This window comes from Chaetura pelagica, unplaced genomic scaffold, assembly GCF_000747805.2.
Source record: "Chaetura pelagica isolate M959 unplaced genomic scaffold, ChaPel_1.0 scaffold174, whole genome shotgun sequence".
NCBI lineage: Eukaryota > Metazoa > Chordata > Aves > Apodiformes > Apodidae > Chaetura > Chaetura pelagica.
In genome coordinates, this window is record NW_009953722.1 from 2312452 (window position 1) to 2337459 (window position 25008).

General features: G+C 43.0%; 1 protein-coding gene across 4 annotated transcripts in view; it reads right to left on the minus strand.

The window, feature by feature from the left end:
- ANKRD6 (ankyrin repeat domain 6) overlaps positions 1-24033 on the minus strand; it is a 35246-nt gene extending 11213 nt beyond the window's left edge. For 3 of the 4 annotated variants that reach the window (XM_010000502.1, XM_010000501.1, XM_010000498.1), the window contains exons 1-5: positions 23914-24033; positions 12647-12745; positions 4450-4548; positions 3694-3792; positions 147-245 (exon numbers count right to left, since the gene is read on the minus strand). In XM_010000502.1, coding sequence (XP_009998804.1) covers positions 147-245; positions 3694-3792; positions 4450-4548; positions 12647-12745; positions 23914-24033 — 516 coding nt within the window. The remainder of the gene's footprint in view (positions 1-146; positions 246-3693; positions 3793-4449; positions 4549-12646; positions 12746-23913) is intronic. The other variant, XM_010000503.1, reaches the window with a different exon arrangement.
- Between the last annotated feature and the right edge of the window lie 975 nt (positions 24034-25008).

Genomic DNA, 25008 nt, shown 5'->3' on the forward strand with positions numbered 1-25008 from the left:
ACATATACAGTGGTTTGTTAAGTGTTTTTTTCAATAGCATTTATATAAAAGTCACAGCTCAAAGCATTTCTGAGTCTTTCTACAAGTTAAAACAATATAGCTAAAACAAAGGCACACAAAATGAATGCATTCTTTTCAAAACTCACATTATTTTTGAGGTCTGCTCGAGATCCTCCAAGTAACAAAACACGAGTACTCTGGGAATGGCTGTTCTGGCAAGCCAGGTGAAGAGGTGTGTTACCTGCCTTAGAGAAATACATGAAAATACAAAAGCCATATTTAGAAATTGGACATAAACATTAAAAAATAAAATCTCACAGGTCTTCCCATAGGAAGATCCACCCAAGGGTGAGAAACCATCACTGCTGTTTTCCCAGATATATGAGCTGAATGAACCAAGGGAAAAAAACACCCTCTCTATGCTGGAAATTATTTATCTGGGATATAGTAAAGGCAGAAACTGGACAGTCTAACGACACCTGCATTGCTCAAGTCTGTTTGCAGGAAGCAAAAACTGTAGAAACTGTCTGGTTCATTAATATCAAACAGCACTATCAAGTATGTAACATAAAGAAATTATAATTCTTGTGTTGCATGTTTCCTCCCCCTCCACACACACACACAAAGAAAGAGGCTGCCATGGCACAGCATCTCTGCTCCCAAGCAGAGCCAATCACCCCTGCCGCAGGGTGTCAGGCAGAGGAGGGTCACAACAATTTCTGTTTCCTTACTAACATAACACAAACCAGCTCCAAGTCTGGCTGGGTCTGTAGGTGCTCCCACAGGGCAGGACGCAGATTTTAGGCTATGGGATGCTTCATTGTTCAGAGAGCACGACAGCCTCCAGGCAAGATGAGAGGGGGGAAAAATAAGACACTCAAACCCCAGAGAATGGCATGCTAAGGTTTCTGAAAGAAGCAAACATGCAATTTTTTACAGAGAGAGCTCAAAAAAGAGTTTACATGTGTATTCTCTTTGTAAAACTGTGAAGGATTTTATTGGTCTGACAAGTTTTTTTCTGGCAGCACTTGGCTTTTGCTGGCCTGAAAATGTGTGGGGGTTTTGGCTCTTGGGAGCTAGCAATGAAATCAGCTCAGGTAAAAAGGTTTTACATGCTTACTAGGCTGCCTGTTCACATTGATTATATCCTTTAATTTGTCCCCTGTGCTTTCAAGACAGAGATCAAAGCTGCAGGGCTTGAATTACAAAAGGTCAACTCATAGGTGGTGGTCTTAGGTCTCCAGTTCCATGTTACAGACTATTTCAGGCCTGAATTAAGCTTCTAAGCTGTGGCAGACACAAACTCTTTCTTTCTTGACTAAACTGCATTTTAGAGGTTTTTTCCCCTCCTGGTTTTATCTCTGAACAGCCTCTGCAATGTCCTTATCATTTGCTGTTTGGACAGTTGGCCCTGGTGGGAAGGCAGAGAGGTCCTGTGCAGTAAGTGATGGGTGAGAATGTCAATGCTCAGAGAAGTCATGATGCTGACCCCTGGGGCCAGGGGTCACAGAGCAGGCTCATCTAGCTCATCTCCCACGGGGTGATAAACCTGTCACCAGCTTCTGTGAGAGAGTAGATGTGAGTTGTACTGATCTGACAGTCAACTGAATCTTCACTGAAATGTACAGTCTGATGGAGGATCTAAAAAGAAAGGCTACAACCCATCTCATGGGATGATCTATCACAGCAGAAGAGTTTTTATTAAGCCAACTTTATGGAAAATAAACTGCATCTCCAGGGCGATTCCTGCATGGGACTGTTGTGTTTCACTTAATAAAGAAGTAATCTTCAACTGCATTGCTCTTTCATATACAACTATGCTCAAGATGCTGTGCAGTGAGAGGTGTATCTGTACAAGCATTCCCCGAGCAGTCCCAGGAGTTATTAACCAGAAGCTACAGAAAATATAGAGTAAAATCCCTCCTGACTTCTGCTGCTTAGCAGGGTTGGGCAAATTCAGGAGCCTGTACCTTTCCCATCCAGCCAAAATCACACAACAGCAAAGGTGTAAAACAACAGCCCATAAGGTGCTCCTGCACATGGCACTCAGCCCTGGCTACCAGAAAAGGTGTCAGAAAGATTATGCCTTGTCATCAGTAACATAAATAGTTGAGAAACCAGAGAAACCATTTGGGGATTAAGGAGATTCAAGCTCTTTGTTATTCTTGAAATCAAAAGGGGTAAAAGCTTATTTGTGTGTGCAAGCATGCACAATTCTCATGTTTTTCAGGAGCTCCTGAGAAAAGATCCTGTCCATTAAAAAACACCCAAGCAGTGGAATGCAAAGGGAGGGGATTGTGTGGGTAAGACATCAAAGACCAGTGCAGGAGCTGCAGTATTAAAATCTGCCAATCACATTTCAGACGTCAGCCCCCCTGTGCTACTCTGTGCACATGCTTTCCAAGAGAGGCTGTCTCCAGCTGACATACACTTTATTCTAAGCTAAATCTGCTAACACCCTGAGGCATCCAAGCATGTAGGGCAACCAGACTTGCATCTTAGGCCCATCCATACCTTTGTACAGAAATATACGTATATACACAGACAAGCATTTCCAGGATAGGAGTTTAATGGTTCAAGCATGGGAAGTTGTCTAAAGTATCTTTGATACAAATCTAGGTGAATATGACAGCAAAAATAACTACAGAAAGTAGAAATTGAAAGTTGGAACAAAATAAAAGGAGGAATACACACAAAATATTATCAAAGATGATGAAATTACAGAGCACAAAGTGACCATAACTGCACACACACATGCATACATACTGCACATATACACGTGCACCTGCAGAAACACTGCCATTTTACCAAAAATCTTGGGCTCTGGTCAGTTGCCTCCCTTCTTCCCTTTCTTTGCTAGCCCCTTTCAGCTGTCATTTTAGAAACATGTTTACCAAAAACTGCCCTGAGATCCCACACAGCCAACCCAAAGCCCTCTTGCCTGTGACGGAGGAGATGGTCCCAGCCACACGATCTGACTGATCCATCGGCACCAGGGTCCAAGCCCTGGCTCAGCTCACAGCACAGGCTGCTGCCATCCTTTCTTAGGCCATTTCATTAACTTGTGAATTAGTCAGTTGAAGACAAGCCTCCCACAGACATTACTATTAGAGTGGAACTAAAACCTCTTGCTTTGTTATTCTTTCCTCTAAACTGCTCTCCAGGTATAATAAATACGAAAAGGAAGATAATCCAGGCTCATGAGAAGATTTTGTTAAGAGCCTACACTCCTGCATTAGGAATAACTTTATAACAAAAGACACACTATTTTTTCCCCACTGTGGCTTACATTCACTGGGCTGCTTAATTTCTGGGGAAAAAATGGATTTTGAATGCCATTATCCCATTAGTAGAATTCATTTTCATTTTAAATTACACCAATCACAAAGAATCTGCTCAGTATAAATTAGAGCACCATGGAGATTTACACAGGAATTGCAGTGTTTCTCAGCTGTAATTAATGTATCATTCAACGTGCTATTGAGCTCCTCCTGCATCAGCTGTCAAAATCTGCATTTCCTAATGCCTGTGGAGAAACCATCCAGGCGTAATAAATGCAAAAGAAGAAGATAAAACAAATCCCACCAGGAGCTGGTCGCTCATCCACCAAGAAATGCCATGGCCAGAGATCTCCAGTGATGAGAATCAACCACCTCACAGGAGAACAGAAAGCTCCCCCTGCATGGGTCTCACCTTGTTCTTGGCAAGAACGTTGGCTCCAGCTTTAACGAGCACTTTGGCAGACTGACTGAATCCATGCCAACAAGCTTCATGAAGAGCAGTGTTCCCATCCTGAAGAGCACACACACAAGAGCTGAAGGTTAGTGCGCTGTGCCCACATACAGAGTAATGTCACATTCAGAACTCAGAAGCTGCAGCCCCCACTTGCTCAGTTAAAAAGTAAAACATTTTCTTTTCCTACTAGCTTATTTTCTATTTTATTTTTACCAAAGGCAGATGTACACCTGACTAAAACATAAAATAACTTCCACTGACACTTTATGTACTTCAGTCTCTCTCATCTTTATATTTTCTTTCTTCCCACACCTCTTAGAAAGCAGAGAACAGTACTAAAGTTGCTGTTTGGATCTTGGAATTAGTTGTTTCCTCCCAGACTAAATTTACAGCCTAGGATTCTCAGCTTCAGGGATAATCAAGGGAAAGTGCAGTGTCTTGCATAGGGCAGAGTACGGTTGTACATTTCTTTAATTCCTCTCTTACTGAGCTGAGACCAGACTCTTAAATCAAAAACCATCAGCCTGATATAAAAAATAACTAAGTCAGTACTTTGTATTAGAGACAGTACAGCTTTTTTCCAATTTAACTGTTCCAATTACTTTCAAAGCACCATATACTTACTTGTGATTATAAACCATAACTCTCTCTGAGACCTTAATATTACTGGCTGGCAAGCCTGTTATCCCACAGGGCTCGGCTTTTGCCTATTACCTTGTCTTGTCTGTCCAAAGCACAGCCCTCTTGAATCAGAGCTGCTATAACATCAGTGTTCCCTACAACAGCAGCCCGGTGCAATGCTGTCTGATCACCCTGCAAAAAGAAGCAAGTTTGTAATTGGTACCATTCCCACTTAATTTTGACCCAAAGCAAATGCGTATCACGCACAGGGGCTGCTTCTTCAACACACTGACTGTTTACATCCCAGCTGCCTTTGCAAACAGCTCCCATAAACAACTCTAATTAAAGTCTCCAAGATTAACGAAGATACTGAAAGCATGAGAAAGCTAAAACCAACTGATCCTAGAAGTTTTCAAGTCATCACAAGCCCACATACAGCGCTGAAGCGTCCTAAAAATCTGGTAGTGTTAGAAGGCAGCGAATCTAACGTATTTGGCACTAGGCATCTAACAATCAACAGTGTCTGTAGGGGACTAAAGGGAATTACAGGCTCTTGTAATTCATCGTTGTGATCCTCCAGTACTTACACTAACTGGATGAAGCCTCTCCTGTTTTGGCTCTGATTGCTCCATCAGCCCTGCTTAGGATAAGGAGCATGAGATGAGATCGGTCTCTTCAGCACCTCTCATGAATTTACTAATTAGAGGCAATTTTACGATGAGGACCACAACTGCAAGACCATCAACTTAACTCCACTCAAGCAACAGAGTGATCTTGAGGTCCAAATGACTTCCATTTACCATTGACTTGCCACGTAGCAGCAACAAGCAAGTTTCTTACATCAGTTTATTTCATTTATGGCCAAGTTTCCAAAAGAAATTAAGCTGATGTGGTCAGTCTTGTCTGAGTGCCCATCTAATCTCCCCTCTAACAACTGTTGTGCTAATTTGCTGAGCTAGGGAGCCCAAGATTAATTTTCTGCAAGCCTTCCAGAAACTGAAGACTAGGGAGATGCAAACTAATGACCCAGCCCATCAGGGGTTACCCATATATTTTTGTGTGCGTGTTGGTGACACTGTGATAAACGAGGGGGAACAGGAGGATTTATGCAGCAGTATGTAGGGATGTAAGACACTGACTGATGGGAAAATGAGCTGCAACAGCTCCACTGCTGCCACAAAAACCGGTCTTGGCTTTCCTTTGAAGTTGCTTTGAACCCACAATGCTGAAGCACAGACTGAGTCCAGACACAAAGACTAGCTTCAAAGCTGCACACAGCCTTTTTGGGGGATGAATAAACAGAGTGGGAATTCAATCCACTTCTGCTTATCTAGATAACAGTTACCAAAAACACACACAGAGCAGAAATATGGGATGTATCCTGAAGCAAAAAAAAGCTTGCAGAGGAAGCTTGTCCTAAATAGATGCAAAATTTCTCTGTTACAAATTTTTATCAGTTGATACTACATCATGTCAAGTACTAAGACTAGAAGAATTTTTGTATTTTCCGTCCTACAGTCTTTGTAAATAGTCTTTAGATAACTGGATAATTTTAATAATTTGTTCTCAAAGGCAGTTAGCAGCTGACTTAAAAATTGTTCTTAGTGGGGCTGTTTTGTGCTAATGACAGCAAAATATTTATTAATCCATAAGTAAAAAATGAGCATTGCCAACCACAACCTGTCAGTAACTCCTGTTACGCCAACTGCCTCCACCCGTAAGTCATTAAATTGGCTTAAAATAATTAAGTTGACTTTTAAAAATTGTGTTGAGGGTTGTTTTTTTCTCATTTGTAAACTACGTTTTGTTGTTAGAGGTCAGACATTCTTCCTTGTGTTCTTGTCTCTACTAAGACTGGAAATGTATTTTAAGAGATTTTGAGCAAAGACAGTAATGGTTCCAGGAACAGAGACTTGGAGACAAACATGAGATATTGGAAAACTGACAGCACAGCAAGTTCGGAGTTATTCTTAATTTAAAGATAACAAAAACTTTATGGAAGATGTCTGAAATATACCATCTCACGAGTGCAAGTGTCAGGTAGCTTCCAGCAACTATTATTGCACAGAAATCTGGTCCCTAACAGACCAGGGAAGAACTTAACACCCTCCCTTGCTCGTGCATGGTACCGATGACTGGCACAGCTACTCCAGCTGCAGCAATGGGTCACGTGGACAGTGCAAAGGTCACTTTATCTGACTACCACCAAGTGGAAAGTAATCTGTCAGCCTCTTACCCCCAGCTGGTATTGTTGCACCAACAAAACTATGGGACGTATGATAAAAAGGACTAAAAGAAAATGACATCTGCCATTGTGATGGATGGAGCTTTAACAATGAATGGTTGGTTCCTACTTCTTTACAGTCTGGAAAATTGATTGTTGAGAAGACCAAATTGGAAGCAGGAGTGCATTGTATTAGATTTAGTTTGCAATTAAGGATATTCTTGCTGGGCCAGTTTAAATCACAGCTGTTCTTGTCATTATCCCAACCCCATCACAGTAATTGCAGCAAGGTTAAAGGCCGTTCAGCTTTTCGGGGTTTGTAGATATATGACAGCTACTTCTAATGGCTCCTCAGTTAAATTAAAAACAAACACTTTTGGGAAGAGGGAAGCATATCTGACTGCTGCAGGAGCAGGTCTTCCTTGGGGAGCCTGGCCCAAGTGCTGGGGGGCCATTGGCTGTGGCTGCAGAGTGGCACTGGGATGGTTTCAGCCATGCCCAGGCTTTGTTCCATACTATCTTCTTGTCCCCGAAATAGAAGCCTGGGTAGGTGAAGTGACACAAGTCCTGCAGATGGCAGGTGCAGGAACTTCCTGCCCAAGGTGTGAGCTTTGGTGCTGACACACTCCCTACACAAGCATGGGGAGAGACAAGCATCTCAGAGTAAGGTCCAGCCAGCACCCTGACCAGGTAAATAAACACCTCACCCACGTAACAGAGAGTGTCAAAGGACATCTCAAACCTGCTTCACCTGGACTGAGGCACCTCCCAGTGAGGAGATGGCAGGTATCAATGTCCTGGTGAAGGTCCCTACCCACCCCAGGCCGCTCAGCCAGCAGGGCAGCACCTGACTGACTGCCCTTTGGGTCTCAGCACACACATCAGCCTTAAACTGCTTAAGGTGCTGTGGAAGCTGAACCACCAGGCTCTGGTGGCCTCTGTGTGAGTCACTGAGTGACCCAGCCACAGATGCTGAAGCCCCTCTATAAATAACACTGCTGCACAGCTGTGGTTCTAACCTGCCCTGCCTCGCCATTAGCAGAGGAGCAAACCCCCCATCTTGCCTCTTAGGGAGCCAGAGAAAACAGACGAGTTATTTTTTTTCACAGCATGAATTTTCAGACAGTGTAATCACCTACTCATGTATTTCTCTATTAGCTGCTAAAATAACTGTCTCTGAAAGCACTCACCAGAGTTATGCCTTTAGCAAGGCATTTAGAGGCTGTTCCAGAGGCTCAGAAATTGCACCAGTAAATGCCTATTAACTGCCCAGACTATTATATTGGGCATAACTCATGATCCAATTTGTAAGTGATTTATGCCTTAGGAACAGACCAGAGATGAGCAGCAATGAAGAGAGAGAGCCCCAGTGCTGTGTCACGCAAACGTGACCTTGGCAGAAACAACAGACTCTGCCTACGTGCAGACATGGGCCCAAAACCAAAATGCACTTAGGTGCTTAAGTGAGGCTCAGCAGAAGTAAAGCACTTAAGTCTGTAACAGCGTGTCTTAAATCCCCTTCCTCAGCTGCTGCCCAGCCCTGAAAGCAACTCCACTTGGTTGCTTCCATCTCAATGCCCCAGCTGTCTCAGTTTGCAGGCTGCCACGTGGCACTGGGGAGGTCAACGTGCAAACACACACCCAGTCCTGCCACAGCCTCCAACACAGGTGTCTCCCCTTCCACGAGCTTGCTGGAAAAAGCTCCATGCAAGGCTGGAATGGGAGCCTGCATCCCAGGTGCAGAGGATAAGGGATTGCACACCCTGCCTGGTCTACCTGTAACAGGGCTACTGCACAGCAAGGACCAGCAACAGCAGGTATGTTTCCAAAGGGTGAAACCGTGCTCTTTACAGAGCTTGAATGCCTGCTTTCAGGAGAGGGCTACATGCTGGGAGTCCTGAAGAAAAGCAGATATCTAAATCTTGACCTTCTTCATGGATTTTGGCACAAAACACTTTGGTATTTGCAATTATCTCCTCAAATTTCTTCATTTCCTAACTTAAAGCAGCGGAGGCAACCACTAGGCCCAGGCACCTAGGAACTGGATAGGCACCTGTTTTACATCTTGAAGTTCACCCCAACGGAAAGGACACAACATAAGCAACTCACAAAAGGGATCAGGCAGATGTTAGTACCTCTGCCAGCTCTCCTGCCTCTGTCATGGTACAGGAATAGCATGGAGTTACCAGAGCCTCTATTACAAACTCTCGTGCCCAAATGCAATGAGATTTGGTTTACACTAGTTTGCAGTACATACTACATTTTCCTTTCTCTGATTAGAAAAAAAATATTATAACTACTGTATTTTGTTTTCTTGCACACTCCTACTCTCCAGGGTGCCCATCCAGTTGCAGGATTTCCTTTAAAACCCCTCTACAGTGTCACACTTTGCCTCTTCACTGTCCTTCCACATTTGCAGAAGTCACCAAACTGTCTTGCTACAGAATTGCACCAAAATAAGCAGTCAAAACTTCTGCCTTCAATTCCAGGTATAAAGTGCTGGGCAGAATTTGCAAAGTCTTATACTATGAAATCAAACCACTAAATTCACAGTAGAAAGTTCAAAATACTTTAAAGTTAAAATATAGCCAAGTGTTAAACACTCTCATGGATATCCTGAAGCAGCTGTACACAAAAGCAACTGAATGTGCCCTAGTGTTTTGCAGTGTAACTGTGCTGCTCTCCTCCTCCTCTGCTAAAGAAAGGCAGTCATTGGGATACACGGTAAGAAGAGCTTCACTCTGAACATTAAATGATGATGCAGGACCAGCACAAGTGACAAAGGCATGAAAAAAAAATCATGGACGAAAAAAAATACAACTTAAAATTAGGGTGAAATGGAGCACAGGAATAAACCACTTTGCATATTTACAATCAGCTAGAAATCCTAATGAACCCTGGGTTATTGTTCCATTTGAAATTTATTTTCTGCTTATAGAATCACAGAATATGCTGAGTTGGATGGGACCCATCAGGATCACGGAGTCCAACTCCTGTAGGGCACCCCAAGAATCACAGCACGTGCCTCAGGCGGGCTTGGTGCTGCAGCTTCCCTGGGGAGTTCGTTCCGGGGCTTGACCACCCTCTGGGTGAAAAACCTTTTCCTGATATCCTATCTGAACCTTCCCTGATTCAGGGAAGTTTTGGTACCTTGGGCCTCTGTTTTATAATTTTTTAACTGGTTTTCCCAGCTAGATTTTCAGAGAGCAGATAGAGGGCAGGAAACCTGATACAGAGCCCCCAGCGCAAAGCCCACCATGCAGCCATGCACCGCAGAAGAGCTGGGTCATGCCAGGCCACCAGGCCAAGGTCCCACAGCATGCAGCCATGGGAGACATCAAGCTCAAGGCAGGGTTGAGGCACAAGAGTTCTAACCTCCTTCTCTCTTTCTGATCTTCTAGGTTCCTTTCTAGCCTTTCTCTTCTGGTTTCTCTTATCTTTTTCGTCCTTGATTTCCTTCACCGGCACAACTTTCTCCTTGACTATTTCTGAGGTGTGTGCTGTGTGGATACTCATTGACCACTCAGAGATGGCATTGGGATCCCAGTAAGAGTTTGCAGTATTGGCAGGGAGAAGGAAAGAGTTAGTTCCTGGGGTGGCATACTCTACAGAGCTGGACTCCACCGGTTGAAATTCATAATAATCCCACTCCAGGCCACTGGAGGTCATTCTTCAGCTAGTTCTTATGGCTCTTACTGAGCTTTAAATAATGTATCTGTGGAACATGAAGTCAGTGTTTTAATGTCTCCACAACATTTAGCAACTTTCTGCTTATCATGTGGCCGATGGAAAGTTAGATCATTAGTTCAAGAGAGTCAACTCCAAAATGAAATGTGTTTAGGTTTCTCTTGTTATTTAGAAAAATAAAATATAGGTAATATTTTTAGAACTTGGGAGATTTTTTGGTGTTACCAAAACAATGCCACAGACAAAAATCAACTAAGTTATTTACTTTTCAATTGAAGACGATACTGCCCACTCTCATGAGCAATTAATCTCTGAACCTAAATCTGTATTTCCTGAAAAACAGCAATGAAACATATAGATGTTAATCAAACCTTGGTAGTAGGATGCCTTCACTGCCAAATAAGCACCCAGTAAAAGTGACAGAAGGCATAACCAATAGATTGCAATTACATGTATTAAAAGAGAATACAAATATATTCTGTGGGGCATAAATAAAGTGTAAAAATTAATGACACAAGGATAAACCAGAAACAGAGAACTTTCTCTGAAGACCTATGCAAAAGGAAAGCAGAAATATTTCAGTTAATACCACAAGCAAAAATTTTCTCTTGGAGTTTTAGCCTTCTGCCTTCTCTGAGACAAATCCAAACACACCCTCTGACACTCAGCAACTCATGAGACTCACCTCAACCCCAACCAAGTGACTAGCACTAAATACAGAGCAAAATCAAAACACATTTTACAGAAACAGTATTGGTGAATCAAGCCTGCATCTCTTCTGTTCAGATTAGTCACCACATTCAGAAGCCGTCTCCAGTTGTAAACAAAGCCCCTGAGAAGCTTGCAAGGCAAGTGAAATAAGTCTTCTACAAGATTAGTATTTCTACAATGCAAGACCCTTCACTAAACTGAAATGATGCTGAACACTGATTTACAGGTTTTCCATGCTATCACGTTTACACATAGACAGCCTTGACTTCATTACCAGAGGATTAAAAACACCCCAGACCTCCCCAAAAAACAGTTCTCACTGAAACCCAGTTTGAGCAAATCAGTGGAAGCTCTTGCATTCTTACAGCCACTTGCACTTCTCAGAAAAACAGACTGAACTTATAAAGTACCCGAAATTTCAGCTTAAATACCTGATGAATCATTTTTGCTAGAAGAAGTCAAAAAACATACTCAGGATACATCTGCATAAACTGATATTCCCATCACTCTCGCAGATCTGCTCCATTTCACAGATGGGCAGAGTGAAAAAATAAAGAGTGCAGGAAGCAGAGTTTCTTCCTAGAAAAACAAGTTTCCCAGAAGAAAGCTGGTTGCACCAGCACTCCAGTCCTGGACTTGCCAGACACAGACTGACTGCACGTCTCACAGGGAAGCAGCTGCTCATGTGAAGGAAACCAGTTTTTCCATTTCTATAGATATTCAAGACCCTCTAGATGTAACAAATCCCTAAGACTATTTTCAGAAGGCACCTAGACATTCCCAGTGTCCTTTTAATAGTCCTCTAACCTCCTTTGGACCTCTACATCCCTTGAAGAATCTACACCTTATTTATTAAGGGGGGAGCAAAAGCAGCTTGTTCCAGTGCCCTATCAGAAGTTAGCAACAAATCTGCAGAAGTCACGGTTATTCAACTGCTGGTGCACATTTCAGTCTACACCTTTGTTCATCAGAGTGAGGTAACTAAAACCGTGTTACCAGTCACTCCAATGCACCTTAAAGGCTGGATCTAAGATTAGAACTACTTCTGTGGAAACCTGAGAAATTCCAATCACATATATTAATGAAGGAAAACAAACTAGCCTTTGCTGAATTAAAAGCTGGTTCCATTGTGCTGATGCTTCACCACACAGATGTGACCACCCCCACAACGAGCACAGCTGCCAACAGGATGGTTTCCCTGCAAGGCTTCAAAGGGCTCCAGGCAGCTGCTCCACACTCTATCTGCTCCAGCATGTGCCTACACAAAAAGCATCTCCCACTTCAGAGAAAGGTTACAATGCATTGTGTGCCCTACCTGACGTCCTCCAGTGGGTTCCCACAAAGTACAACGAACTCTTATTTCATTTCTACACCAAGTGGCAGACAGCAGCTCTCATGGCTACTCACAGCCACCTGACACAACCAGTGCTCTTATAAAGCTTTGCAGTTTTGAGTGAGAGGACCAAGCTATTTGTTGAAAACCATCACATTTCACACTGTCTCCCATGCAGCTTTGCATCTCCAAATTAGGGGTTACATCTCCAAATTAGAAAACAGAGAGACATATTTTGGTTTCATTGAATCCTGCTTCAAAGAAGTAAAGGTCTGCTGCTTTTTGCAAATTACATTTTCCCCTCCAACCCAAGCAAGAGGGCTGTATCTACTTACATCATCCTGAATATCCAGGTCACAACCTGCCTTCAACAAAACCTGGACAACGTGGAGGTGACCCTTGTGGGCAGCAAGATGCAGGGGAGTCCGGCCATGCTGTGAATGAGAAGGAAATAAGAATACTTTAAAATAAATTTTAATGCATGGTAGCTTGCCAGAATTTTATCTGCTTTTCCTCATTCTTCTGTTCGTATCCTGCTCTCTGAAACCTGCAATAGTGGTGACACATATTAGTGTATCAACAGCTTTACCTCAGTTTTGTGTATGCTGAAAACTCCTCCCACCCCTTCTGCAATATTTCAGTTTATCCTGCTGATACTCTACACAAAGGATATTATATTCACATAAGGATAAGTCCTTGCAGATTTGGCTTTGTGTTCATAACTAAGGAGAATTCATGACCCTTTTGTTTCAGTCCCTTTGGAGCACTGAGTTGACAATTGCTTTCAACTTCACTCTGTGCAATGAAGTTGCAATAGTGGGGTAATTAATATATTGTCATCAGTACCACGTTTGCAATAGAAATAAGAATAACTGGGCTGTTGTGTGTGATGGACACCCCCCTTAAAAAGGAATGGAACAATTGTAGTCACTCCAAGTGACTTCATGTATATGACAACTGACTTAATTTTGCCAAAGATCTGTCAGGTTTTTTTCAGACAACACTATTTTTAAACATTACTGAGCTCTAATCCATGAAAGGAAGAGTATAAATAGTCATGAGAAATTCAATCTATAGTGTAATCGAGGATGGTTCCCCAACAAACAAAGGACAGAAATACTTTAATTAGTGAGATGGATACATGATGTAAGGCTTTAGGAGAAAAAACAACAAAGATGGAAATTTGTCAGTGAAATTAATTTAAGAAAAAACAAAACACCTCTCCAACAAATGGACAAATGGGCTCTAAAAATCTCAGTGAAATGACAAGTGAAAACCAGTAGTTACTTGTGACTGAGGCCCACTTGATCATCCTTTGACAGAAATTTAAAAGAAACATCAGGAAAAGAGAAATAGGACACTTCTAAAAGAGGTATAAGAAATTATGTTAAATGAGACTCAAAGAAGGAAAAGATTGAAAGAAGCAGTCTGGACAACAGAGAAGAGCTACAACAAGCAATTCTCTGAACACTTAACCCATACAACCTGAAAAAGAAAACTCATAAGGGAGAATCAAGAACTAATTGTTGCTCTAGCAAATGTGTGTATAAAATCTCAAAGGACCAACATGAAAAGCGAATGTAACACTTTAAGAGCTCTTAAAGAGCAACTCTCTAAAATGAAAATTTTATTTTATTGTAATTAAGAAAACAGGATTCAAGACTTTGTAAAAATCACAGTCTCCGCCCAAAGAATCCTACTTTCTGTATTACTTTTAGACAGGCTTTTTTCAGTTGGCGTCCAGTGATAGGACAAGTGGCAATGGGTGCAAACTGGAACACAGGAGGTTCCACGTAAACATCAGAAAAAGCTTCTTTACTGTGAGAGTGACAGAGCCCTGAAACAGGCTGCCCAGAGTGGATGTGGAGGCTCCTTTGCTGGAGAACTTCAAACACGCCTGGACACATTCCTGTGTGATGTGCTCTGGGTGACCCTGCTCTGGCAGGGGGGTTGGACTGGATGATCTTTCGAGGTCCCTTCCAACCCCTGAGATTCTGTGATACTAGGCATTTTATGAGATAAAGAGCTATCTTACTCTTCACCTGTATCTATTATGTAACTATTTCTTCATTACTGCTGCTATTGTCTATTTTTCCACCCAAAGATTTACCCTGCAAAGGCCCTGATACATCGCCTAGAGAAGGAGCAAACACCTCAAGAGCTGCTGGCTACTAGTGGCCTGAAGTAAGCAGAAAGCAACCACCACCGCTCTGAGGTTTTAAGCAACTTTCCCAGTGGGAAAGCTACTTCAAGTCAATTAAAAATCCAAGCTCAGGACAGGATTGTTTTCCCTAAGCAATCCCCATACCTGCATAGCTGGTAAAGATTCAGGAATTCAGGCTCCTCAGAGCAAAAACAAAAGCCAGCATTGTAATTCACAGAACTGCTGGGGACAAGATGTACATGTCACTACTGACTGGTCCTGTACTTTGCATTATTTGTGCATTGATAATTTTTCCTACAGGATTGATCTGAAGGGCCAGATCAAAGTGAAAAGTCCCCACCCACTCTGACTCGTGGGCCTCTCAAAACCCAAACACTGTCTCCCATGAGCAGCAGCAGCTCATTGCCACAAGGGAATCTTCCATTCCCACTCCATTAAAGGCATGGGAAGGGCTTGCTTTCCACTGTCCCCACTGTCCCTGGGCACGATCCAGCCTGTTGCCTGGGTTCTTCTCACTCAACCTGGCCACAGGTCCCTAAATGCCTTCCCCTGTGGCAAAGGGCACTGAGGACACTGCCTTCTCCATCAGTCTGGAGGAGAGCCAGGGCTATGTCGCTGCTTCAGGTGACTCAATAGCAGGAGGCAGAAAAGTCTCCAGGCAACATGGAGGTGGAAAAAAACAACAGAGAAAAATACCAAAAAAAAAAAAGCCAGATTGACATATCATTCCCAGCTATGAGCAATATGTTTGGATTATGAACATGTGCTCCAGCACATTCAGGTATATGGGTTATGACCTTCTACGTTACTTAATGGCAGTAAATAAATCATGTAATCTGGGCACATTGTGTCCCAGCAGGTTCCTAATGTATCACAAAAAAATTATTCCAACCTGTGGACAGAGCATAAAAAACCCCCAAACAAACCCAACTTGAAGCCAGCTCCTGTACTTTAAAAGGAGAACAGTGTCAACTACATGAATATATAGCATAGCAGGGAAACTTTCTGGTAAGATAAGCATCTCTAACCACTGAAAAAAATGCTGAGGTGCTGCCAAAGGTACTTTGCTAAAAATAAACTATGAAAGCAGAGTAAGTTTACTTCAAGATGATGGACACACCTTCCCATGCAATTGCCACACAGACCATGCCTGATGGTGGGACGCACACCCAAGAAAAGGTTGCAGAACCACAGAAGATCCAGATCACACGACCTTCACCTGCCCATTCATTGCCTTAAGGCACATTAAAATACAGCCTTCCTGGGGAACAGTCTTATCTGGATGAGGCTGCCCTTGCCCCAGGGAGCATCAAGTTCTCCTGTCTTGCTCATGGCCAGCCCCAGGAGATGGGTGCTGGAGGAAGAGAAGGCACTTGCCGGAAAATGCCACCACAGGGCCAGGGAGACCTTGAGCAAGGGTTGCCTGGCTGTTCCTATCAGACAGTGAACAGATTCACATGAACTGTGCATTTCCCATTACCACCCTCAAACATGCAAAAACTTCAGCCAGGTCCCCAAAACTCCATATTTTTATTTTTATTTTAATTTTTTAAACAGAAATCTGAGTTATTGAAACAAAAGATGAGGATTATTTTTTTTTTTTGTAGTGTTTGCATGTTTTGAGATTCTCTATCCAAAAACATAGGTTCAGAGACATCCCACCTATTGGAGATGCCTAGAGAGAGACCTTCAGACACCAGAGCTATTGCATATCTGAAGTCCTTGAGCTCTTCCAACTCTAAAGGGACACTATAAAGGAAAACTATGACCCCAGCTAGGATGGGAGAGTGTGAAGGAGGAACTGTTCCAGCACATTACACTGATTAGCAGCTCAGGCTTTTGGAAGAGCACCCATCGATCATCTCAAAATTAATCACAACCCTGCAAGAACTGGCAATGCCAGATACTCTTTTTCTTCCCGGTAACATCAAGATGAAGGCAGAGATGGGAGGTGTTCCAGCACAGGCAACATAAACACTGGAAAACACTCCCAACTACCTCCCCACACAAGCATATACATACACGCACAGGTATGTATGCATTTATATGTACACACACACCAATCCAGAACAAACTATGAGGGAGAGACAAGGTGATCTGGGTGCCCCTCGGGGTGTGATGACAAACTTAGAGCATCACAGTCTTTGGAGAGGAATTTTCAACACGTCCGCGCCACGATGGGAAGCTCCAGCAGTGACAGCCAGAGCTGCTCTTGCCTGCCTCTGACCTTCTCCTTTGTGTCTGGCAAGTCAAACCAAAAGTCCTCTACACTAGCTATGAAGGTGACTGCTCATGGGCTAACAGGATTTTTTTTTAATAAAATTTTTCTCACAACAATGCATCCTATGTAAAGGAAGGCAGACAATTTTTCCTGTGTGTTTCCTTCACAAATACATTGTGCACTCAGAACAGCAGCACCAAAGAGGGGGTTTATCTGAATACACACATGGGTGCTAGTGGGAGAGAAAACATATACAAGCAAGACTGGCTCCTACAGATGCTCACTGCAAGGAGACAGCACTAAAACCAGAGACTCTTTAACATGCAGATTGCCAACTTAAAAGCTTGTAAGCATTTCCAAATATAAACTGTAATGGTTTGGAGGTTATTACAGAAATACAAATGAGAGACTGCTACAACTTGGGATTAATGAACCAGTAAACCAGTCATTCATATAAAAAATATGCAATTTGGACTTCTATTCAAATGTGAATAATTACTTCAGTGGGCAACAACTCATACAAATCCTCTTGTGTCATGGGCTTATTGACAAAATAAATGGGACCTACTGCACTAAGGCTGCAACTTCCAAAAACCATGACACGCTGCTATAGCTCTGGGGCATATCAGGTTGCAGCCAACACAGTAAACAGACACATGAATTTCAGCAGTCAAAGGCATGGGTAGGGTTTCTGTTTGTATTTAATCTGCATTCTAGCTTCCACACATTGACAGGCAGCTGTCAATACTTACGGTTTAAAATCAGAATTTTCTTAGAGCAGCTGCCAGTGTAAGTGCTTTGCAAGCAAATCACCCCCTGCCTCCACTGGGAGGGCCTTAGCATCACAATCTTTCCTTGTGTTTATGTATTTGTAGATACTTTTCTGCACATACGTTCAGCTGTCCACCTCACCCTGCAAAGGTACTGTTATTTATTCATCCCTTCTGCACTTACATAAAAACATGCCTATCCACGATTTATTAGAAAGCTTGAAAACAAAAACCAAGTCTCATCACATTGTTCACACTGATGATTTGTTAGACTGTTCTCCACGAATAACCTGCTTGCTCATGTCAGCAGAAAGTTTCTCTTTGACCTCAACAGGCATTCAACAAGTCCCTAATGTTTGTTAGTCATTTATTTTTATTTATTGTTTAAAACAGACATAAGTCATTTTTCAAACTCAAGGAGCAAAAAAATGTGAAAGCTCCGAAATCTGGTTTTTTGTTTCTGTCCTACCTTAGAGAAGAAGAAAAAAAAAGGAAAAAAAAAAAGACCATTTTAAAGAACTCAACATATGAGGAAATTACTAGGTGGATAGATGATGGTAGAGTGGTAGATGTGGTTTATCTTGATTTCAGTAAAGCATTTGACACCGTCTCCCACAGCATCCTTGTAGATAAGTTGATCAGGTATGGGTTTGGTGATCAGGTAGTGAGGTGGATTAGGAACTGGTTGAAAGGAAGGAGTCAGAGAGTTGTAGTCAATGGGGCAGAATCTGGTTGGAGGTGTGTGACTAGTGGAGTCCCACAGGGGTCGGTACTGGGACCGGTGTTGTTCAACATCTTCATCAACGACCTGGATGAGGGTATAGAATGTCCCCTCAGCAAGTTTGCTGATGACACTAAGCTGGGAGGAGTGGCTGACACACCAGAAGGCTGTGCTGCCATTCAGAGAGACTTAGATAGGCTGGAGAGTTGGGCGGGGAGAAACATGATGAAATTCAACAAGGGGAAGTGTAGAGTTTTGCATTTGGGGAAGAACAACACCATGTCCCAGTACAGGTTGGGGGCTGACCTGCTGGAGAGTAGTGTAGGTGAAAGAGACCTGGGGGTCCTGGTAGACAGGAGGATGACCATGAGCCAGCAATGTGCCCTTCTGGCCAAGAAGGCCAATGGCATCCTGGGGTGCATTAGAAAGGGTGTGGTTAGTAGGTCAAGAGAGGTTCTCCTCCCCCTCTATTCTGCATTGGTGAGGCCACATCTGGAGTATTGTGTCCAGTTCTGGGCCCCTCAGTTCAAGAAGAACAGGGAAGTGCTCGAAAGAGTCCAGCGCAGAGCTACTAAGATGAATAAGGGAGTGGAACATCTCCCTTATGAGGAAAGGCTGAGGGAGCTGGGTCTCTTTAGCTTGGAGAAAAGGAGACTGAGGGGTGACCTCATCAATGTTTACAAATATGTAAGGGGTGAGTGTCAGGGGGACGGAGTTAGGCTTTTCTCAGTGATGACCAGTGATAGGACAAGGGCTAATGGGTGTACATTGGAGCATAGGAGGTTCAAGGTGAATATCCGAAAAAAAATTTTTACTGTGAGAGTGACAGAGCCCTGGAACAGACTGCCCAGGGAGGGTGTGGAGTCTCCTTCACTGGAGACATTCAAAACCCACCTGGATGCGTTCCTGTGTGATGTACTCTAGGTGACCCTGCTCTGGCAGGGGGGTTGGACTAGATGATCTCTCGAGGTCCCTTCCAGCCCCTAAGATTCTATGATTCTATGAACATGTTCTGAAACTGAAATCCTGACAAGAAGACTCCAAGTACCCCAGCATTACAACAGTGTTGCCATATGGCAGGTTTGTAACATGAGTAGTTCAAATATGAAATCAAACAGAATCACTGAATCAGAACAGAAGCACTACCCCTTGCATGTCTATGTGGTTTTTTTCTGAATTATCATCTCTTCTCTACAGAATTCAATTTTGTATCTGTGATCTTAATGTTACACTCTGCAGAAAAGCTATATTCTGCTTCTCTTTGAAAAAATATTTATAAAACCCATGGTGCTGTATCAATTCCATTAAAACTGTCTGTATTAACCTTCTTGACTTTCTCTCGTGATCTTTTCCACATTTAACAGAGAAGTGATACACTCCTTTGTGTGCGTGCTAATACACAGCTTTTTCTGGCCCTGTGAATTCTTGCTGTTGAAGGCTACATCCCATGCTGCAACACCCCAGTGCAAACCCAAAACCCAGTAAGTGCCTTCTTTCAGACTGGCATCCCTCAGATAAACCCAAAGTTGGTGGTTGAGAAGTGAAATCCTGCTTCTCTCCATCCTCCAAGCACCCTTCTAGGGACCAAAGGAAGAGCTGATCTGAGATGTCACTATTACTGTTCCTTCTGGGCCACACCTAGTGGTCTGCAGCCCTCTGCCTAACCTATCTCAATTCACAAAATCCAAAGAAAAATAACCCAGCAAAAGAAAAACAACACCCTGGGAGGACAGCAAGGCAGAGCAGCTCAGCAAAAGCCCCAGAGTGTAAATGTCAAGGATGCAGTTGTCAGTAACTTTACTCAAAGAAAGCTCTACTATGAAAGGACTGAAAGATGGGACCAGCTTTCCTGTTTGGAAGACTTAATTATACCAGGCTCCATTCAAACTTTTCCAGCTTTTGTAGCATATTCACCAAAATACTTTCTAACTGCACCAGCTTGGTTCAGCCTATTTGTCTGATCAGTTGTTCAGGGTATTTGTTTTCCTTTTCATACAGAAAACAGCTACACATTTCACACCTGAAGAATGCCAGACAAAAAAGGCACAAAATTGGAAATAATCTCTTTGTGTTACCAGGCAGACCAGGAACAGAGCAACTTGGTTAAGAAGATGCCCAAAGCAGAGCCATGAAGCCTCATACACTGAGCTGCAGATCATCTCTTGGCCAACATCTCACACAGTTGGTAGCAGAGATCCCAACACCAGGATAAGTGCTTGATGTAGGTGCAACATGGGGCCACCAGCCCTCTCTCACTCTGGGCTGCCTGGCATCCAATGGTCAACAGCGCTGTGATCTACTGGCCACCAGCTCCTCCATGTGAATTTAAGAGCTTTAAAATCTGGAAAGAGCACCAGTGTCCCTCACTGGAGTCAGAGAAGACGCAGGAGTGTACAATTTCATATTGACTTCACCTGGACAGGTGATTTGCTAGTAACACTGTCAAAATGAAAGGAACGCATTCCTTAGGAAAGGCTGAAGTGAGCATCTGGATACACCAATTCTCCACTGAGTTTTAATTCTTACATACTAGTCATCTTCTGAAATAATACAGAAAAATTAAATACTGCTCTGCAGCTGAATTATTGTTTACTGAAGCAGCAATTAACCACATTGTGTGACCTTCCTTAAATACGATAAAAATAGAACTGGACAAACTTGTCAGCTATCCAGCATTTAATTGTACTTGGTTTGTTCCAGAAGATATGCTTCATTTTTCTTAAGCCATGCTCAATTAACTCAGTTTCAATAAAGAACTCTCTAGCATTTAGCTTTAAATCCTGGTCACTTCAAGCAGTGGTTCTGCATGGTGTTTTCATAAGAATCAGTCTGTTCTTACAGATGCATAGCAGAAACACATTTAAAGCCTAATGTGATATGGGAATTTTTTCTCTCCCTCCAAAGAGCTTTGTCTCCACATGTCTTCTTCCAATAAACTCTGATAAAATTAATCAGCCATTTTGGCTGAGAAGTAAAAAAAAAACAAACAACTTTTTTTTTTAATTAAATACACTTCTGCAAAAATAGAAGACACAGGAAAAAGAGGACTAAGGCATGCACATGAGTACTTTTATTTTTATGCTTCATTTTGCAATAAATTTTATCCTGGGGAGAGGTGTCTGGGTTTCAATTTATCTGAAATCTTGATCAACAGTTCTCTGCTACAGCAAGCATGCTAATTTTCATGCTGAAATTAGCAACCCTATCCTCAAAGTTGTTCTTACTTTGCACCTGTTCTGCTTATTCAGAGATTACACAAGAACTTGGTTCTCTGATGGCTGAAAAAAATCCCTTAAAATCTTCAGTTTAAACATACTTGAGATTAATTCGTACATGCTTGCTCCTGTGACAACCTTGTCCTTGACTTTTAACAGCTCTTTCTCCTTCCAGCCTTTACGTGTCACCAGATTAGCAGGCCAAGCTCTTCCAGGGTATGTTTATACAGCCTCTCATAGACAAATATGCACATGCTCTCCCTATGCAGCTAACTGGCTGGGTGAGAGCCAGATGCAAACAGGATTATGCTATGAAGACCTGGACTGGTCATTACTGAGCCTGAACTGATGGGCTTTGATGAGGGCAGCAGCTTGGTTTCACACTTCTTGGTTCACATTGAGCTCACCTCTATCTGGCTTGCAGGACAGGAGGAATATGTGTGTGTGTGCGCATCCAAAACACTCCACACACGTAGCCTCTGTCACTCCTCTGACAGCCTCTCCACTCTGTGCACTCCTCCACAGTCTTGCTGATCTGATTTCACCTCTCCTGAGCAGGGCTTGCCACCAAGCTACCCAAGAAACTCATCTGTGCTGCCTGCTGATGTGCCAGGGTGCATCCAGAATGACATCCCCACACCCCCCAGGCTCCATGGGGATGACACACAACCTGAAGGAAAGAACAGCCACAACCCCACAGAACCAGCCACAGGGATGGCCTCACAGCTGGCCAGCAGGCATGGCTTTCCAACAGAAACACCAATACTCTGCACCTGGGCACAGTTTTGCTGTCATATCAGCTTCGTTTGGATTTTCCATGAAAGGGTTGAACAGCAAAGCAAGCACAAGAAGCAGGAAGTCACCTGTATCATACTGGGAAGAACAATTAGTCAACTCCAGCAAATCTGCATTATATCAAATTAACCTGGTTTTGTGTACAAAAGTCAGATCTACACAATTTGCTTCTTGCAATTAACACAAGGCATTGCTATTTACATAATAAACAACCTTAATAGAGAGAAAGTGTTGATTTTGCATTTGAATTGGGGATTATGATAACTAATCCCATGAAACAGTTAAATCAGAGGCATGATTATTCTGGAAACCATTATAAAGATCACCACTTACCCTCAAACAGTGTGGAAGCTGGATTTGAAATTACATTAATAAACAGTCTTATACAAAGGATGGCATCATTTCAACTGTTTGTGTATTTTCAAGTAGGTCCCTCAGCAGCCTCAAAGTTCTTAAAATAACAAAAACAAACAAAGACCCTCCCCCCAATAAAAAAAAACCAACAACACCAAAAAAAACCAAGAACCAGAAAACCCTGAGCTCCATTCAGACACCTGTAAGTCAGTATTTCCTGACCTATTACTATATTTAATAGCTGTTCATCAGCTACAGACTGCTTGGACAACAGAGCCAAACAGGCATCTTTATGGGGCCATTCATGTATCTGTGCTTTGTATCTACCAACAAGCAGCCACTTATTTTTGTCAAACCAGACTTAGAAACATGAGTTTCAGTCCAGTTTTCTAAATAAATACTACCTACGACTCAAACACTGCAAAGGGATTGAAAACAACTGTCACTGACAGATAAAGAGAGGAAGGGACAGACTGCTTATCAAATGCACTCACATTTGCTTTCTATCTCTACGTGTTATCTCCCATATATAAATAATGTTCAAAATCAATATGGAAATACAAATAAAACTAGATGCAATGGAGAAAACTAGTTCATCAAAACAGACATCCCAAATGTTATGTTCCAGCTCTAAATATCTAACTTACCTAATTATTTTTAAGGGTTTTTGCTGATCAAGCCTCCACTGCAACAGTCTATTCTATCTCATCTTTTATATATTAGTAGCATTTATAACATCTTGAGAGACATGAAGAGGCAAATACCAGCTTGAACGCTCTTTATCTAAGCAGAAATCCTTCAATGCTGACCTTATCTTGAAGGAACAGGGAATACAGTTTGTAACCCCTAAGTTTGGAACTGATTGAGGGCTACACAGCACAAATCAATGAAGATGTTGGGTATAAGTGGGGCTGCTGTAACCAAGAGACTTTAGCAGCAAGAAACTCTTTCTGCCTACCTTTACCCTACCACATCAAGTGGCTTCCTCCCATCCCCTCTCCCAGGAAGATGGGCACTCTGAACCACTCTCCCCTCAACAGTGATGAATCGCTCCATTCATCAGTTCACACAGTGTTCAAAAGTCATTGCATGCTTTGAAAAACGTGGCTGCCCCTGGGCTGACACCCTGCGTTTCCAAGGACTCGGCGTTCGCCCCAGCCGCGTCCGCCGGGAAGTGCACGAACACAGACATGCACTGTGCTGCAAATCCATGTGAGCTATCAAGTAGAAACTTTAAGGAAAACTAAACACTAAGCTCAGTCACATTCAGAATGGTAAAGCTACGAGGGCATTGTCAGAGACAATGGCCTAGGAGTTATGTTAGTTTCCCAGGGATTTCACAAAGCGTTTTTCTCTGGTTACCTTGGTAACGGCTACCTTGGCACCCCTGTTGATAAGCTGCACCACATTCTCCACTTGGCCTTTGTAGGCAGCTACGAGCAGGCGTTCTGAAAGCACAGCGACCACATCCTGCTGGCTCATGAATTAGGAGAGAGAGGTTTTCAGGTTTCTTCGGTCCAAAAACAAAGGCTTGGGATCGGTGCAAGCACCATGCAGGCAGGCAAGGAAGGACTGCCAGCTCCCTGGATGGTGACGTTGTTGCTATGCCATCCTCTGGACCTGCGGATCAGAAAACAACACTGGTGTCAGCAAGGTTTCAGAGAGGGAAGCACTGCAGCAGCTCCTCCCCGAGCACTCGTCTTCACTTTGGGAGAGGGTCACAAAAAACCCTCAGATCCTCCTGAAGACGCGGCACTTCTGTTGCAGTGCAGAGGGATGCAGACAGTAGCACATTTTCAATGTGCCCTCAGTCCTCCAGTTCAGGACAAAAATCCCTAAACTTTCTGAGAACTTAACCTTCTTTTGGCCTACACCTGTATTTGTGTATCCCCCTTTCATTCTCTCCTTCCCCCTACGTTTCCCAGACTCAATTAGGCAAGGAGGGATTAAATACCTCCCCACTGCTAGGAGTAGCTCAGTCTGTGTTGGTCAAGGGAGCAAGAACAGGTTATAGTTACTGGCTGCTCATAGAAATACACCCTGGAAGCACTGAGTGCAGTCAGCAATTAAAGGCAGCTGACTCTTCCCTCATGAAAATTAAATGCTTCACAGATGCCCCCAAACTGCTCCAAGGACACCTTTGGGAGGGATCACAACCTGCAACTGGGAAACACTCATCTTCATTGTCAGAGAGAAATTATGTTCTCTTGCAGTGCTGACATCATGCCACACTGACCCCAGAAACTATTCACATCATGCAAACCTGTGAGCACATTCTTCTTCCCAGGCTCCACTGACCTATACAATGAGCCACTGGAGCTGAAAAGAGATTTCTGACTTAATTCCAAAAAATGTAGCTACAGATCACTTTGAGCTGTAGGATCAAGAACCTGCCCAATTTGGGAGGATTTCAGCTTTACCTGTGCTTCTCACACTTTGGCATTTAATTATTTCAGT